Source organism: Vulpes lagopus, chromosome 5, assembly GCF_018345385.1.
Source record: "Vulpes lagopus strain Blue_001 chromosome 5, ASM1834538v1, whole genome shotgun sequence".
NCBI classification, from domain to species: Eukaryota; Metazoa; Chordata; class Mammalia; order Carnivora; family Canidae; genus Vulpes; species Vulpes lagopus.
In genome coordinates, this window is record NC_054828.1 from 7,326,235 (window position 1) to 7,344,836 (window position 18,602).

General features: G+C 50.0%; 1 protein-coding gene across 2 annotated transcripts; it reads right to left on the minus strand.

The window, feature by feature from the left end:
- Positions 1 to 1,096: 1,096 nt before the first annotated feature.
- Positions 1,097 to 18,599, minus strand: CCDC134 (coiled-coil domain containing 134). Of its 2 annotated transcripts, none has more exons than XM_041756058.1 (7): positions 18,450 to 18,599; positions 16,564 to 16,682; positions 15,587 to 15,708; positions 15,287 to 15,371; positions 12,967 to 13,220; positions 12,602 to 12,673; positions 1,097 to 5,195 (listed from the first exon to the last, which is right to left on the minus strand). In XM_041756058.1, exons 2-7 carry the CDS (start codon positions 16,664 to 16,666, stop codon positions 5,070 to 5,072), a joined length of 762 nt encoding a protein of 253 aa, XP_041611992.1. In that variant the 5' UTR covers positions 16,667 to 16,682; positions 18,450 to 18,599; the 3' UTR covers positions 1,097 to 5,069. The 2 variants fall into 2 exon arrangements, with proteins under 2 accessions (XP_041611992.1, XP_041611993.1); XM_041756059.1 differs by having other exon boundaries at positions 12,967 to 13,148; positions 18,450 to 18,598.
- Positions 18,600 to 18,602: the final 3 nt, after the last annotated feature.

Here is an 18,602-nt window from a genome sequence, read left to right on the forward strand (position 1 = left end):
CGCGTGGGGTGATGGCGCGTCATCGATCAGCAGCTTAGATTTGCATAGCGAGGCCCCACCCCTCGCGGGCCCGTAGCAAATACGGAGAGTAGCCCGCAGGTCCTCGGCCCAGCCTTCCTCCCCACGGTTAAAGGCGCCGCTCCCTTTTCCGTTGGGTTTGCCTCGGCAAGCTCTCGCACCCACGGGCTGGGGGTTGAAGGGTTAACACTCTTCGCCCCCGCCCGCTGGCCGCCCCCGGAGCTGGGAGCACATTACGTCATCTTCCCAGCTGCTCCCCCGCCCAGCCAGCCCGGGAGAGCGGGTAGAATCAAACCTGGCCCCCCAACACTGGGGCCCCGAAGAGTCTGGATCTTTCAAGTCGCTATTCCTTGCAAGCTTCTTAAAAAGGTAGAAACGGAGGCTCGGCCCGGGCCGCGAGCTGTCCCGAGTGCGGAGTGCATCATACAACCTCTAAGCCTCTCTGCACCTGTCGCAGCCACGCGCCCACTCCGACAGTCGTCACCCCTGGCGCCTCAGAAGGCGGCCCTGGGGCGCCCGAGACCACCAAAGGCCTCCTGAGGTGTGGCCCAGGCATGAGCGTTGTCACGGTACTGCAGCCCGCTCGGAGTCCCACTCCTTCACGCGCCCCGTGGCCCCCTCCTGCAGTTGGTCACAGTATAAACAAATGTGCAGACTAATAGGAATTTACCCTATAGAATAAAAGCATGAGTGCTCAAAGAAGTGCCCAAACATGTTAGTTCAAAGACGTTCATCACAGACCCTCTGTAACTGGGACAAATTGGGAAGCCCAATAAAGCAGTGGATGAACAAATTACAGCCACACGATGGGATACCATGGCATCATCAAAGATTAGGTACATAAATGTCTATTTATTGACCAAGACTCTCACAATATATTGTTAAAAAGGAAAAGTAGGTTTCTTGTGGTCAAGAGGTGAGAGCACATAGAGCACATAGGCCACGTGGAGGCAGACAGGTGGATCCAGTGTGGCCTTGGGCTGGCTAAATAACTGCTCTAAGCCTCAGTTTTGTCATCTCAAATGCAGGGGAAACAGTGCTCTCTCAGTTTTGAAGATTAAACGAGATCATTTGCACATTCATTCGACAATATTTATTGAACGTCTCTGACAGGCAAAAAGAGGCAGTTCCTGACCCTCTGAGAGCTTCCGGTAGTGAAAGAACAGACATTAAACAAAAGTAAAAAGCAGACAATGGCACAAATCACCAAGGGAAAGTAGTGGGTGTGATGCAACTAACAAAGGACTCTGACAATTCAGAAGAAACCTAAAATTTTGAGGAATCATGTCTCGCGTAGCCATGGGAACAGATATGGACAAAGACCCTAAGGCAGGAGCTGCTGCTGCCAGCGCACACTTGGCATAAGGCCTGACATACTGTATGTGCCCATACACAGTAGCTATTGTAACCAACAAAATAGAGATCTATGTGTTCACATTAAGAGTTAAAAGGCTGGGGAAAAAAAAAAAGAGTTAAAAGGCTGGAAGGCCCAACAGCTGACTGTCAGTCATTGATTACAGGGTGGTTGGATTTAGGGTTAATTTTATTACCTCCTTGGTATTTCAGCATTGTTTAAATTACTTCTTATAATGAACATGTATAACAAGAAAAAGGTTGCCTATTTTGGGGGGAAAAAAGGACAAGAATGTTTCTTCATTGTTCACATGTAGAAGAGCTCACATGCAGACTACACCTACTAGTCTTACCCTGAGACAGAAAACCAAACCCTGCTGCTCTGCTCAGCACCAGGCATTGACTTGGGCAGTGCCACCTTTGACTAAGCCTCTTGCAGGGCTCCCCACACTGAAGGGTGACTGTCTGCTGGCCTACCATAAGTCACTTTGGTGTAGTGGTCTCCCAACCCAGAGAAGAGGGCTACATGAACAGGTAAGTAGGCACATCCTACTCTCACTCTGCACTGTCCCCACAACTCCCAACTGGACCTGTCCAGAGGCTGCAGTGCCTAACAAAGTGCCCTCCAGAGGCACACATGAAGGCTCAGTAGAAACTGCCAAAGAAAGGTGGCTTTGCTGCACCCAGCCTCAGCAGAACACTGGCATTCTCCCTGTGGCCCTGGATCCCACCTAACTGAACATCTCTTTCAGTTGGCACTTTGTCCTGACTGGGAAAACAGAGACTGGCTCTCGGGGCTGGAGCAGCCTTAGACAAGTCACTCCTTAGGACCTAGGTTCTCGGGGATCCCTGGGTGGCTCAGCGGTTTGGCGCCTGCCTTTGGCCTGGGGCACGATCCTGGAGTCCCGGGATCGAGTCCCAGGATCGAGTTCCGCGTCGGGCTCCTGGCGTGGAGCCTGCTTCTCCCTCCTCCTGTGTCTCTGCGCCTCTCTCTCTATCATAAATAAATAAATAAATCTTAAAAAAAAAGGGGGGGGGGACCTAGGTTCTCCACTTGAAAAGGGAGGGAGCAGACAACCATATATCCAGAGATATACCACATACAGGGCAATTACTACAGGCCAGAGAAGTGAACTTTGCATATCCTTTTTCATTTACTACCTTGACACCTCCCTTTTTAGGGCTTTGCTCACCGTGCGTGCCCTCCCTCCTCCCCCAGATTTAGTTGTCACCTCCTCCAGGATTAGGCAAGAACATGTACCCTACGGATTGACACAGAGATTGGGCTTGGGGATGGGAACTAGTAAATTTGGTTTTGGAAAAACTGAAACATAAGGACTGAGGGTTATAAGGGGCAAGAGGGCAGGTGCCATCAGCTTTGGAGTCTCAGAGGATGCAACTGCTAAGAAAAAAAGAGCAGAGAGAAGAGATTTAGCTTAAAAAAATGTTTTGTTTAAGGGGCAGGTGAGGAAAGAGGAATCAGGAAGAGACAGAGCAGACTCAGGCTGAGGGTAGAGAACCAGGACAACATACTAGCCCAGAAGCCTGGAAGGATCATCTCAGAGAGCTTCCAACAGCATCTCCCTGGGGGCACTGACTCAGGAACCAGGGACAGCAGACAAAGATGTGGGGCTGGGATAAGGAGGAACAAGGGCTGTGGACCAGGGAGATTTTGCCCCCAGGGGTCATCTAGTAAAGTCCAGAGACTGCTACTAGCATCTGGTAGGCAGAAGCTAAGAATGCTAATATCCTACAACACTCAACAGCCATCCTCATATACACAACAAAGAATTATCTGGCCCTAAATGTAAATAAATGCCACTGTTGAAAAACCCTGCCTCTAAGGATACAGGGGAGCTCTGAGATTCTCCAGGGGTGCCTCAGATTGGACTCTGAAGCTCAGCAGACAGGAACAATATCTAAGACCATGCTGAAAACACCAGTGAGGACAGTGTGGCTACTAGAACCGCCCTCATCCCCTGCCCCACTGATAACTCTAGTCCCAGCAGCCACTACCTCCACCAGCACAACTCCCATTATGGTTGGTACATCTGGTTAATGGCACTTTGCTCAGAGGACTGAATACTAGATGCAAGGAACCACGGCCTCTATACTTCCTGACAAGGAAATGGGAAGGCTCTGCCTACAGTTAAGACTTGAGGTGGAGTTCCAGGAACAATTCACCAGTGGCATCAAAGGGAAGGAGAGAGGGGGAGAGCTGAGTGGTTCTGTTTCTTTCTTTGAAGGTGTCAGATGGGGAAACTTGGGCCCATTTGAGGATGGAGAGGCTGAAGGTGTAGAAGGTAGAGCCTAGAAGGAGAGGGGAGCCAGACAGGACAGAGGTGAAGATAGGTAAGACTGACCCCTCTCTTTAACTGTACATACAGGGTGACATAAGACCCATCAGAAAAGAGCATCTGTCACTGAGAAGCCAGGCCCCAGACTCAGAGAAGCAGTTTAGGGCTGGGCAGAGGATTCAGACTAAAATTCATTTTACCAATGAAGCCACAGCACAGGGAAGGGCTGGGTCAGGTCACTCAGCAAGTCTGAGGGGCGGAGACAAAACTCCCATCCCTCTTGGACTCTGTCAGAGGTGGGGGGTGGTGGTGGAGGGTTCTGAGATAGTCATGTGTTTCTCCTCTTTTAAGAGACAGATATGACTTGGCAAGGTCAGAGAAACTGAACTGGAATTCCCATCGGAGTCCCTCCTTCCTCTGCCTGGGAGGAGCATGATTCAAGGGTAGCTGCCCATTCAGGGCCTAATTCCCTCTTACAGATTCCCTGCTCTATGGCCCCTGGACTCTGCTATGGGGAACTCTCCATCTGACCAATCCAGTTTGGGGCAGCACTGCCATTGCAAAACACAGCCTGCTGCAGAGCTATAGCCTGTCCCCTGACATCCTCTACCCACAGGCCAAGGGACTTCTAGGGTTGCCAGACACTACATGTTGACTCTACCCTGCACCTGCTCATGAACTGTCTCCAGAGATCTGAGGACAGAGATCGTGTTGCTCACTCCTTCATGAAGGACAGTGCTGAGAAGGGAATAGGAAAGCTAAGCCAAAGCCCTGCTTCACTGCCTTGCCAGGGCCTAGGGCTCCTTGTAATGAGGTGGGAATATCCTTTAAGGTAGTCTCTACATCCTGGAGGACTCCTGGTCCCCCTACCCGGGCCCCTGCCCCACGAAAGGGTTCACAGCTCCCTGGGGCCCAAACCAGCCTTGGTTAGCTCGGAGGGTTTGCTGGCTTTTATTATATCACTGCAGGGAGCTGGGACCTGTGCTGGGCAGCTTAGTGCCACAGTGGGGCCAGCAGCAGGCATGGCACTTCCACAAGTGGCTCAGAGCCTGGTTTTGCTGCCTCCTCCAGAAGGGTGGCAGCCAGCTGGCCAGCAGTACTAACCCAAAGGGAGAGTCCAGCTGGGATCCCTTCAGCATCCCCCAGCATCTTGATGTGGTTTGATTTGCAGCATGGCATCCTCTGAAGGCCCCCTTGGAACTCCCTCCAGGGAGGCCCCTGGGAGGAAATCCAGCCCTCTGTGGCCCAGTCACTTCTGTTAGGGCGCAGAGCCGGCTCCAGAGGGCTGAGGGAATGCCACCTCCTCTTTCACAAGGGCCAGCTCTCACCACCAGTCGATACCTCCACCTCTTCCTCTGAACTGGTCTCCTCCTGGCCCCTTGAGCCTTGGGCTGCTCATGGCTATAACTCAGACTGGGATCTTGAGATCCGTGGGCCTTTTCGGATCTCTTTCCGCTTCTCCTCTTTCTTCCTGCGTTTCTCCTCCTCCCTCAGGGCTTTCTGGAAAGGGTCGGTGCTGGAAATGAACTGAGAGAAGAGCAGAGCAGGCTGGTTTAGTCTGCAGGCAGCAAAGAGTTTGCTCTGAGCTAGGCTGCTGTAGGCTTCTGGTGGTGGGAAGATTGCTTAGACTCAGGCCCTGTCCTCATGGAGCCTACAGACAAGGAGATAGTTCAATAAGCTTGGGAAAAGCTTAGAGCATTTTGAAAGATAACCAGGAGCTCACCAGGCAAACAGGATGAGAGAGGGGCAGGTGCTAAGGTGTGAACCTGCATGGGACATCTGAGAAACCATAAGCAGACTCCTCAAGATGAGGCCGCTGAGTGCCCAAGATGACCATAGGCCCACCCCCCACCCCCACACCCTGAGGAGGGGAGGGCACCAGTGAGAGCAGGGACTGTGGGCATCCTGCTGCTTTCAAACAAGCTGCAGAGAAGCCCAGGCATTAGAGTACACAGAAAGCAGTGGGTCAGAGGTCAAACTGGCAGACCCTGAAAAGGAGGTGGAAAAGAAGATGGTAGTGCCCAGGCTCTTGGCTTCCATGGTACGTGGATGGTGGTCCTGGTGAGGAGACAGGAACACAGGGCGAGCCAGGGTGGGAAGAAGAGGATTTCAGTGGAGGCATTCCTCAACTGCAATCCCCAGGGCGTCTGCTCTCTGCAGACTAGCTCATCTAAACCCACGGCTTTTGTTACGTGTATATGTCAGTTGCTGCTCAAATCTACATCTCCATATCTAAACGCCACTAGGATGTCCCAAATATGCCCCAGACTTGGCATGCCTCCATCTCCCCAAAACCCAATCTTCTTCCAGTGTCCCTGTCCTCAAGAACAGCAGGGCTCCATGCTGCCCCCCTTCTCCCTCCACATGGAGTCCTTGGCCAAGGCATGGCTCATTGCAACTCTAAGTCTCTCCCAAACTCATCTACTTCTCTCCGTCTCTCCTATCACTAACCCCATCACCATCTCCACTTCCCTCCCAAAGACTCTCCGGGCTTCCTAAGACTCTCTCCACCCACTCTGGTCCCTCTCTAGTCATTCTCCTCACAGCAGTTAGTTCTTTTTGAAATGCAAATCTGTGGGGATCCCTGGGTAGCTCAGCAGTTCAGCACCTGCCTTTGGCCCAGGGCGAGATCCTGGAGTCCCGGGGATGAGTCCTGCCTCAGGCTCCCGGCATGGAGCCTGCTTCTCCTTCTGCCTGTGTCTCTGCCTCTCTCTCTCTCTCTCTCTATCATGAATAAAATCTTTAAAAAAAAAAAAAAAAAAGCAAAATGCAAATCTGACCATGTCACACTCCTGCTTAAACCCTTCCATGACTCTGCATTACTCTCAGGATCAAGTTCCAAATGCTGCATCTGCAGGCCCATGCTGCCTACCCGTGTTCCCCCCTCACACTCCCTGCCTTGGGTTCTTGGATGCCCTGTTCGCTTCCACTTCAAGCCTCTGTACATGCTGTGGTCCTGTCCCTGCCCCCTTTGCTACATTAGCTCCGGCTCAGCAGTCACCACTCTCAGGGACCTGCCCTGACTCCTGGCTGGGGCTGGGGCTGGCTCCTCCCTCATGATCACATGCTTCGTGCCTGTCCCCCCCCCCCCCCAAACACTCTCCAAGGACAAGAGGATCCTGTCAGGTGTTGCTCACTGCGATACTACCCCCTAGCACAGGACTTGCCTGGCTTATATATATATATATATATATATATATATATATATATATATATATATATATATTTTTTTTTTTTTTTTTTAAAGGTCTTGTGTAGGGATCCCTGGGTGGCGCAGCGGTTTGGCGCCTGCCTTTGGCCCAGGGCGCGATCCTGGAGACCCGGGATCGAATCCCACATCGGGCTCCCGGTGCATGGAGCCTGCTTCTCCCTCTGCCTGTGTCTCTGCCTCTCTCTCTCTCTTTGACTATCATAAATAAATAAAAATTTAAAAAAATAAATAAATAAAAAATAAAGGTCTTGTGTATTTATTTCTTGAGAGACACACAGAGAGAGGCAGAGACACAGGCAGAGGGAGGAGAAACAGGCTCCATGCAGGAGCCCGATGTGGGACTCGATCCCAGAACTCTGGGATCACGCCCTGAGCTGAAGTCAGATGCTCAACCACTGAGCCACCTAGGCATCCCCTGCCTGGCATATAGATGGCACTCAGTACGTTGTTGTTGTTGTTGTTTTAAGATTTTATTCGTTTATTTGAGAGAGAGAGAGAGAGAGCACACAAGCAGGGAGAGAGGCAGAGGCAGAGGGAGAAGCAGACTCCCCGCTGAGCAGGGACCCTGATGTGGGGCTGGATCCCAGCACCCTGGAATCATGCCCTGGCGAACCAGATGCTCAACCACTGAGCCACCCGGGCATCCCAGTATGTATTTTTTAAATAAATGAATGAACCATGTTAGAATATGAAATGCAGCAATAGTACCCCAAACTCAAGTTAACTCTGCTGTGAAATATGCCCATTTATTTAGGGCAAATGTGACAAATGTTGATCAAGGTAGAAATTAAAAACAAACAAAGGGGGATCCCTGGGTGGTGCAGCGGTTTGGTGCCTCCCTTTGGCCCAGGGCGCGATCCTGGAGACCCGGGATCGAATCCCACATCAGGCTCCCGGTGCATGGAGCCTGCTTCTCCCTCTGCCTATGTCTCTCCCTCTCTCTGTGTGTCTCTCATAAATAAATAAATAAAAACTTAAAAAAAATTCCTGATGTTAACCTCAAGTGGGCCCTTCGTGCTGCCTAGCAATCTGGGATGTCTCCTTGGTCTGCTCACTCAGCCATTCTCCTAGACACACTTTGAGCCCCCAACCCTACTCCACTCCTCCCCCACACACCATTGTAGAGGACAGAAACACTCACAAGACAACTTCCACAAGCTCCTACCTCCACATCCATCAACCCAGCTGCTTCTGTGCCCACACTGCTCTTCCAGGCACCAAATCTCCCCTGCCTTACTTGCTCAGCGATGAAGCTCCAGCAACTCTCCCGCTCCTGCACCATCCATTCTTCTTCCTTAATGTGCTATTTCCATCAACATGCCAAAATGCCTAGTCTCTCCTACCTAAAATTTCCCCTGGAATCCACACTCCTTCCAGCTATTCTCCCATTGGTCTGTTCCCCTTGAAAAGAAAGCTCTTCAAAGGTAGTCTGCATTTGCTGTGCTCACTTCCTTGACTCTCATTCTCTTGAAATCTAATCTCTGTCCCCACTGCTCCACCAAAACAGCTTATATTAGGATCTCTGATAGCCAGTGTCCATATTCCTAAAGCCAGGGGCCAGTTCTCAGGCCTTACGCTCCTCGGCCTTCCAGCAGATGCTTGCTACAAGCCACTCACTCTCTCTTTGCTACACTCTCCTCACAGGGTCTCTGGGAAACAATCACCTCCTGGGTTTCTACTCTCACACTGACTGTCATTCTAGGACTTCTTTGCTGGTTCCTCCCCAGCCTCCAGAGGGCTGAGGTCTGGGATGTGCCTGCAGAGAGGTGGGAGTTCATTCTAGTGATGGGTACCTAAGAAGGAGGAGAGGACATCCCAGAATACACCCTAGCATGGAGAGTACATGAGGGGAGCTGAGTAAACCTGAACTGCTGCTGGTAGGACAGGTCCCTACTGAATGCCAAACAGTGGGTAAAATCTTGAGAATGTCCCCAGCCAACAAGAAGTAAGGCAAGGATGTTACTGCTATGGTTATTTCCAAGCAGAGCACACTGGGACAGCGCCAAACTAAATCTATCCTATACCCATTCTCTCTGGTGAATGCTCTCACCCTCCTCCTATGTCAGAGGCATTCCTGATCTACAGGGCAAGGAGAGCCAGTATCGCAGCAATAAAGCATCCCTGTGGGTGCCCCTCACTGAAAAAGGCAATTGGCCATGGCCTTGAGTGTCCCTGAATATTCTTGTTGGATATGCTCTGACTGCTCTTACACTGGCCATTTATCAGGGTTGCAATGGAAGCAAGCAACCTTGAGGGATGTTACATGACAGGGTGACAGCAACCCTAGTAGGAAAACCCACATCTCCCATTCTACTGCCTGAAGCAAAGCCTCTGGTTCAAAGGGGGCCTTGATTCAGAGGTTCCACTAAATACTGATGCCTGATCCACTAATTGTTCACCTAAATTAAGAGCTAATGGCGCTGTCCAGAAGAGTTAAATAGCCAGTCTAACTGCTATCCTTTGAAAGGCCTGCTTCTAAAGTTGGATCTTGGCTGGTATCTGGAAACTTGGATTTTGGGAGGGCTCTCACCACCTTAAGTGATGAGCCTAAACTTTGCCAACAATGTGGTTTATGCTGAACACGTGCTTTTCCCCTGGTTGTCTGGAATTCTGGTATGCACTGGGCCGTAGGCGCTTAAGTGACCAGCTCCTGATAAAAACCCTAGGCAAAAAAAAAACCAAAACAACCTAGGCACCGAGTCTTTAATGAACCTCCCTGACAGACAGCTTCTCACATGTCACATCTTGTTGCTGAGGGAATGAAGTCCTAAAGAACTCTATTGGGAGGACTCTTGGAGGCTTGTGCCTGGTTTCCCTCAAAATTCACCCTATGAGCCTTTTCCCTCTCCTGATTTTGCATTGTATCCTAAATTACAGCCATGAGCAGAACTATACACTCAGTCCTCATCAAACCTCATCAAGCATGCAGTGCTCTTGGGAACCCTAGACACTCTTGTCTATTGGCAGCAGCAGCCCCAGTGACAATGCTGGAAGACTGACTGCAACAAGGCCAGTCAGATAATAATCAGAATTAGAAGCCACCAGCCTTGCCTAGATAATATTCCTAATATCACGCACAGCATATTTCTACTGACTGTCATTATGCTAATGGCCTGCCACTCAGAAGACTATGGATGGGCAGATCAAAGACAACCATTCCTCTTTGAGACCACAAACTATGAAAACAAATAGTGGTTGATAATTTAATAATCCAGATCACTTGTTTAGATGCCTGTCATAGGCCCATTCCCTGATGAGACCAACCAGAATCAAAACACTGATCAAGACTATAATGCCCAGTTAACTAGCATTGCCACCTAAATGCATCATTGTACTAGGCTGGCGACATACCTTCCACCAGGGACAGGAGCAAAGCAGAGGACTCTGTATTTCTGACTTGACCACCTAGACTCCCTGGTTGGAATGGTATGACCTGAGATCGTTAGGACAATGACCACTTGGTTGGGTATGCTCCCTCTAGTCCCCCTACAGTGGCCCATGTGGCCCATGATGGATCAGGCCCATGCAGAGAAGCATGGCCTGATCTCCCCAGGAAAATATGTGTCTTTGAATGTTTTGTAAAAATGCTCTTGTCCCATTCATATCTGACCCTTCTGGAGGAAAGAAAGTCCAGGTGAGAGTAGGGGACGATTAGAGAAAAAGTGGAATTATGGGTACTGGGATATGGCACACTGATTCTGTAGCAATAATCTTAGCATCTGGGGAAGGAACAATTAATCCTCTTGGTCTCTTAGATCTAGCCCTGCCATTTGGCAAATAATTCTAGAGTCTGCCCAAGCCAAGTGGCAGCTGCAGCTGACAATCTGATCAGCTGTTGGGTATGTTACTCTCAACCTTGTGATAGGAAAACTCTTATGGATATGGTCAGTAGTGAACTATTTTAATGTGCCCAATGCCATCAAAAGCAGTTCCCAAAATGACCCTGTGCAGACATAGATGGCAGTACAACCTGTTTTAATCTGATAGATAAAAATCCATCTGCTTCTCCTGATGCCTGAGTGCCCTTCCATTATGCCAAGTAGGGCAACTGAGGCTGCAACTCCATAGTGATATTGCCCTCAGGGCTCAGGTCAATAATATAATGATGACTCAAATCAAGTAGTAGCATGTGGGAAGCAGTGGGCCATGAAATGCCTCTTTACTGGGGTGCTGGTGGCTCAGTTGATTAAGCATCAGACTCTTGATTTCGGCTCAGGTCATGATCTCTCAAACCCAGGGGTATGAAATGGAGCCCTGAGCCCCAATGTCAGGCTCCATGCTGGGCATGGAGCCGGCTTAAGATTCTCTTGCTCTCTCTCTCTCCCTCTGCCCTCCCACCCTGTCCACTAACACATGAATGTGCATACTCTCTCTCTAAATAAAAAAAAAAAAGAAATGTCCTTTTGCTGGGGATAAGGGCTGCTTTGGGTCCATTTATTGCTCCCTGTAACTACTGACAATGACATCAAAGATGTGTGGACGGTAACAAGTAACTGACTGGCCTTAGAGCACATTCTGATTGTCTAACTTAAGACCTACTGGCCTACCCACGACTTATCACAGCTAGCTGAATCTGCAACACTAGAGGGTTGAGCTCAACACTGCAGGCTGGCTTCATTCTGTTGCTCAGAGTCCTATGATGGAAGCTTTAATCTAATGGCAGTATGAAATAAACTGAACATATTTGGTCCTAGCCTTTACCTATCAGATCAATGAGATTGAATAGCACATTCATGTGGAAATTTAAGTTAAGCTAAGAGGGCTGGGGAGGGGGTGTGGGGAGGGATGGGGGACACTGTGGGGGAGGCAATCAACCAGGGCCCTGAACATCCCTCCATGTTCTCACTGGGTACACCAAGAAAGAAAAGCCCCGATCAGTCTGTATCTGGGCTATTTGTCAGGACAGCTTGCAGAAAACTGGGAAGGATGACATGACAACTGCCCCCCTAAGAGTAGGTTTGCTTCTATTCACTATAAAGGCTATAAATATTTCAAGCTTGGTATTTTTCAGATTCACACAAACCCACTGCATGCATAGCATCTGCATGGGTGACTTGGGGAACAAGGGGAACCCATATGACCAGGCCAACAGTCTGGATACTGCTTTTGCTATAATAAACTCCGATGTCTCTGACCTCTCAGCATCTATGGACAGTAGCAGGCTAAAATCCTAGGTCCCTCGAAGACCCTGACACATCTCCCTACACCAGAGTTGAGAGCCTGTGATTTGATAAGTCCAGTCCTCCAGCCTTTCCTGCCCCTGCTACCTGATTCCCTTCTCCCCTCTACTGTATGTGTCCCCATCTGTCATCCTACCCTGCAGCCTTCAGCCCTTAGAGCCCACCTCTGGATGAAAGCATATGCAGGAATGTGAGACAGAAGCCTGGCTGAGTGCTCAGAAGCTCAAGGGCAGAGAAGCATGGCCTGATCTCCCCAGCATCCACTTGATGTTGGATGCCTATTATACATCGGGATGGGTGTGTTTGCAGCCTCTGACTGCCTCCCCTGCAGCTGGGGTCCATATACCATGAAAAGACAGCGAGCCTGAAACGAAGACAGGGCTTACTCAAAGGCACCAATGAGCAAGTGATGGAATATGGATCCAACCTCAAGTATGTCTGGCTCCAAGTTGAAAGCCCTCATGCTCCAGCCCCTATATGACCTGGCTTCCCATGACCTGGCAGAGACAGACCACACATGGCCATAGGCCCCAACAGCTTACCTCTGGGCGGTCTACTTTAAATGGGTTCTGGAAGTCAGAGTCTTTCTCACTGATCCCCAGCTCCTGGGCCATCTATGGATGAAGAAAAATTAGTCATCCTCTGCCTTCTCCTGACTCCTTACCCACAGCCACTCCCTCCATGGTGGGACCCAGGCCCAACACTTAGGCAGATGTGAAAAAGGTGATGACCCCTAGGGACCCAGGTCAGCACAGAACTCCCTGAGATAGCATCTCAAGGCGCCCTGAGGCTTATCACAGAAAGCACAACCAAGGGCTGACATTCAGGCCCAAATGAAGGCAGATTCAAGGTTCACAGCACACCACCAGGCAGAGGGCTCCTGAACCTCCTCTGCCCTAGTCCTTACCAGGCTAAGGATGGGCGAGTGGGGCCCCTGGTCAAACACGCCCGACTGGTTGCAGAAGCTGATGCCCCAGCGGATAAGGAGGTTCCAGTTGGAATTGTGGTCAAAGTAGTGGTGCACAATCCTCGGGAAGCGCAGCACCACATCACCGAAGAAGGCTGTGTTCTCCACTACTTGGGAGAAAGCTGGCAAGAGGATCCTGATGAGTGGCCTGGGCAGATGCCCTTCTGTTGCCCATCTGGCCAGCCCCAGCCACCCTACAGAGAGTAGAAGCCCACTAAGCCTACTAATCAGACAAGGGAACTGTGCCCACTATCCACAGGTGCTGACCACGTGTATAGTGTGTGCTAATGGCTGTAGGTCCACCAGATCAATGAATCCTCAAAGCCACCTTGAGGGAGATAAGGCTGCTGTTCCCATTTTACAGACAGAAAATGAGGCTCAGATGGCTGGTGAGTGGCAAATCTGGGCTGCAAACCCAGGTCTGACTCCAAAGGCCATGCTCTTCCCCCTGTATGTCATTTGTTGTGGGGACCAGAGAGACGGGTGCCATTCTGCACATGAAGACACATGCATCACATGAGGCTTGGCTGGATCTTATTTCCCCAACTTGGCCTTTAAATATCCAGAGCCAGGCCCCACAGTTAACACAACTGTAGTATGTGTGAGGGGTCATGACTATTAGGACAACCAGGGAACACATTAGGGTTTTGGCGGTTTTTTAAATCTCTTTCCAGTTTTATTTTATTTTAAAGATTTTATTTATTTGAGAGAGAGAGAAAGAGAAAGAGAGAGAGAGAGAGCACGTGGGCACGCAAGCAGGGCAGTGTCAGAGAGAAAGGAGAAGCAGACTTTCCACTGAGAAGGGAGCCCAGTGTGGGGCTAGATTTCAGGACCCTAGTATCATAACCTGAGCCAAAGGCAAATGCTTAACCAACTAAGCCACCCAGGCACCTCCCGATTTTATTATGTTTTAACTACTTAAGTACTTATATTAGGGGATCCCTGGGTGGCTAGGCGGTTCAGCACCTGCCTTTGGCCCAGGGCATGATCCTGGAGTCCCGGGATCGAGTTCTGTGTCGGGCTCCGGGCATGGAGCCTACTTCTCCCTCTGCCTGTGTCTCTGCCTCTCTCTCTATCATGAATAAATAAAACCTTTTTAAAAAAAAAGACCTTATATTAAAATAATTTTAGGCTTCCATCATATATTATAAAATTCCTTCACTTGGCTTCCCCTAATGTCTTCATCTAATATAACTATTGTACAACTATCCAAACAAGGAAATTAACATCGATATTAATTATTAGACCTTATCTGAATTTCACCAATTTTCCCATTAATGTCCTTCTTCTCATCAACAGATCAGTTCAGACTAAGTTAGTATGTCCATCATGGCAGCAGGTCCCCCCGCAACCTAGGCTATTTTGAACTATAACTACATACCCAGCCCTGCTATAAGTCCCTGTTTGAGCCACCACTGCAGATAAGGCCCAGGCAGCCCTCACCAGCACTGGCCAGGCCACACAGAGAGATAAGTAGATGCCAGGTTGGGTCCAAGACAAGTGGAGTGGGAACCTCTGGGCTTCAGAACAATCTTAAACCTCAAAGAGCTCAGGAATTAGCTTGGTTTACAGGTTTGCAAGAGCAAACTACTTGTCCTCTTTTATCTAGAAAATGGAGGCAATGGTGCCTTCCTCTGAGAGCGGAGATTTAAGATGATGTTTGTAAAGTCCCCACCATTTGACATTTAAGTGCTATTTCCATCTTCTCCCAGACAGTATAATCTAACCAGTTTTATTGTTAGAATATAACCACTTAATGGGGGAGGGGGGAATTACCACAGGAGAACAATTCTTGGAAGAGGAGATAAGAGGACACAGAACATTATCTTATCTGTTCTTCCCAGTGTCTCAAAAAGGATTTAAGGGAATTGGGGCTTTAAAACAGTAGTAAAGAGCACTCTTAACTGCCCCCACTGGCCAGTCTCTTCAACAGAACTGCTTTTTCTCCTATAAATACGAACAACCCTTGCCTTCTCTACAAGGGTCACGATGGTAGAAAAGGCAAGAATCCCTGAGGTGGGGTCATGGGCAGAGGCTTCTCTGTCTCTCATGCCCCAAGCACAGTACAGGACAAAGGAATATACCCACATCAGGGGCCCAGAAAACTGGCTCTGAAGCCTAGAAATGCCTGGAGAAATATGGGACAAGGTGTTGTAAGAGGATACTTCCAGAGAAAAAAAGTGAGAATAGGAGGGAAGGAGCAGCTGTAGAAGATTAAGGTAGTGGGGAGGAGGAAAGGGTAGGATTGGGAAGACCATACCATCCTTCAGTTTCTCGTCCTGGGGGAAGGGCCCATCTGGGAGCACATCTGCAGCAATGAGCACTGTCCGTGAGTCCTCCAGCACCTGAGGGAACCCCACCCAGGCTGAGCGGCTTTGCAGAACCCTTCACAGATGGCCCTATTTATTTAAACCCTATTTCAAATCTTGTGCATATAGTTCCCCCTCATTGAACACCAACCCCTTAGGGAACTCCTACCCATCATCAGTGCCCAGAACAAAGACTAGGCCTGCCATGAGCTACCCCATGCCCACACGCACCTTAAAGAGCCCCTACGCACCTTAAAGAGCCCCTTGAGCATGACATCAAGAATCTTGTACTGCTGGTGAACATCGTTTAGCTGTGCCAGGTTTTTCAATGCCAACAGCTGTTCTCGTCGTTTCACCTCAAACATCTTCTTGTCTGAACAGCATTAAGTTAAGGGGCTTACACCCATACTCCTGCCTGGATAATCCACTGGTCCCAGTCTAGAGGGCCCATTCCCGACCAGCAAGTATCTGCAAGGGCCATGGATGCCCATAGCTGAAACATTCCCCATCCTCCCACCTCCAGGGAAGAAAAACTGAGAGGCACAGATATCCTGCAATGTATCATTTGTCCATTTCACACAAGATTCTATATCCAACACCCTGAACACATCTCTTAGGAACTGGCTCCTGTCCTCCCCTCCCATGGTCTTCCTGCCACCTTTTACAACCATTCACTATTCCCAGAACCTCCACTCCTCTGTTTATAATGTACACTTTATATTGTACATTGCCTGGGATGCCACCACCCCTTCTCCATGAGTTTCTGTTCTTTTAAGACCCAGTTCCAAAGCCAAAGCACCGTGTATCTACATGCCTCTCCTCCCCGTCCATGGTTCATTAGTGCTGATTACAGAGTCCAGTGTGATGCCTGTGAATTCCTCAAAGAGAGGGACTGACTGGTCCTGACTCTTCTCTGTGTCCCCAAAGCCTGGCCAAAGTAGGGAGCCTAGTATACCAGGGCCTGAGTCTTACCCACAACATGCAAAACACATGCACAATCCTCAGAGCCCCTGTGGGGGTTGCCTTGCCTTCTCCATTTAACATATGAGGAACCTGAGGATCAGAAGAGAATTGACTTGATCAAAGTTTGGTTAGAGAACCTCATTTTTTCTCCCCTGTCCCCTTAGGCTGGGTCTGCTCCAACCCTGGAATCCAAGGGGTACAGAAAGACTGTTTATAGATCTCCTCAGAAACAGCTCATTAACCCCCCTGCCATCCCAAAGGATACAGATTTCCAGGCTAGGATCCAGGGAGGTTTTCAGGGCGCCTGTGACTCCTGTCCCAGACAATAGCAGGATGAAGGAGAAGGCCAAGAACTGAAGAAGATCCATAGGTAAGATCCTAGAGCTAGGAAAATAACCCAGAGAGAGGTGAGATCCAGAGCTTGGTTATATAAAACACAGAGTGCAAGTGAATGGCAACTTCCTGACATAACATGGCCTCCAAATACCACAAATTCAGTTTTGGGAAGCTCTGGAGCACCAGTCTCAGCCCAGGGCCTGTGACCAACAGACACACAAACACTGTGGGATGGTAGAAAGGATGAAACAGATAATATTGGTAATTTAGGGATGCTTAAGGCACAGGAGTCAGTGTCTAGAACTGTGGGCTGGAGCTCTGGCTCTGCCTCTGACTGTGGGCCCTCAGGCATATTGCTCAGCCTCTCTGAGCCTCAGCTTTTCCACCTGTAAAACAGAGATAAGAAAGTCATCTCCTTGCTGTAGGGAGAAAGGACTGGGTGAGTATTAGCCTGGGGAAAGAGGGGCTGGTCATTATTTCCTTTCAACACATCCCATGCTGGATCCCAAGAAAGTATCTGGTAAAGGAAGCCCAAGCAGTCAGGGGACATATGAAACTTGCAGTTTCCCTCCTTCTCTGACTTCTATCATCAGAACAAAAGAAATGAGGCACCTGCTTGGCTCACTCAGTGGAGCATGCAACTCTTGATCTTGAGGCTGTAAGTTCGAGCCCCACACTGGGTGTAGAGGTTATTTAAAAATAAAATCTTTAAGAAAAAAAGAACAGAAGAAGGGATGTAGGGCAGGAAAGGAGGCAGCACAGGCTTGGGTAAGAAGGCTGCCACTCATTCACTATGGAACCACGGGCACCACAACACCTGTTCCTACTGGAGCACCATTCCCTAATTATTTTCTGAGTACCACATTCATTTAGAGCTGGGAATACAGCAGTGTCTAATACAAACAAAATCACTGCATTCGTGGTACTTTTGTCTGTAGTAGGGGAAACAATCAATAAACTTGTAAAATAAGCAGAGAAGGATGAGGGAGTTGGTGGGATGCAATATGAAACCGTGGTCAGAGGAAGCCTCCCACTGAGATGAGAGCGGCACAATTTTACCAATGTGGACACCAAGGCACAAAAAAAGTGAGGTGACTGCCCAAAGAACTCAGCTATCCGCAGGCTAAACCAAGATTCTAAATGAGCACAGGCTACCTCAAAGCTGCCACTGTTCTATCAGGACACCTGCTCCAGGGGAAAGATGCTGTTATTGACAGAGCCTGCAGAGATCATTCAGAGAACCGCCTCGGAACCATCCTACGAAGAGGAGACAACTGAAGCCTTAAAAATGGGAAGGAGTAGCCCAAGTGCACCCAGGACCACCTGCCTTCCACGTGAAGCTCTAAACTCAGGGAACCAGACCTGGGCTAGGGCAGAACTTGAAGCCTGGGGGTATTAGACAGGCGTAAATGACTGAAAGGGAAAAGAAGTTGGGAAGGAAAACCGAAAAAGCGGACTCCGGGGAGGCGGATTCTGCTTTTTCTAGTTACTCCCGCTCGCCCTGCCTCTCAATCCCGCCGCGTGCGCTCCCAGCGCTCCTCCTGGCTGGGTGCTGGGTACGCTACTCCGAACCCATTCTGTGAGGGTGGATATGGCGACGGTGGGATCTGAGCCGGCCACGCGGGCTCGCGGACCCGGCTTGCTGCCCCGAGCCCTTTGGGTCTCCCCAGGGGAGGGAACGAGTCCTTCCAACAAGAAGTGTTCGGAGCCGCGAGTCTCATCCACTAACCCAGCAGCAGGTTCAGGGCCCCTGGGTCCTGCCTCCCCACCCCCCACAAGGGAGCCCGCCCTCCCCCGACCCCTGCCCCCACCTACCTGGCCGGGCGCTGCGGGAAGGGGCGCGCGGGCAGGACTCCGGCGAGCAACCCCGCTCCACGACCCGCCGGGCGAGTAGCAAAGGCGCGGGACCTCACGCTACGCGCCAGCCGTAGCGCAGGAACCTCCGAGCGCCGCTGCCGGCCAATGAGC

Excerpts from the sequence above, each read along its gene's own strand:
- CCDC134 (XM_041756058.1), bottom strand. The coding sequence starts at position 16,666 with ATGGATCTTCTTCAGTTCTTGGCCTTCTCCTTCATCCTGCTATTGTCT. Across the intron at positions 13,221-15,286 it reads GGACGAGAAACTGAAGGATG|GGTGGCTGGGGCTGGCCAGA; the intron begins GTATGGTCTTCC and ends TACTCTCTGTAG. Across the intron at positions 5,196-12,601 it reads TTAAAGTAGACCGCCCAGAG|TTCATTTCCAGCACCGACCC; the intron begins GTAAGCTGTTGG and ends CTCTTCTCTCAG.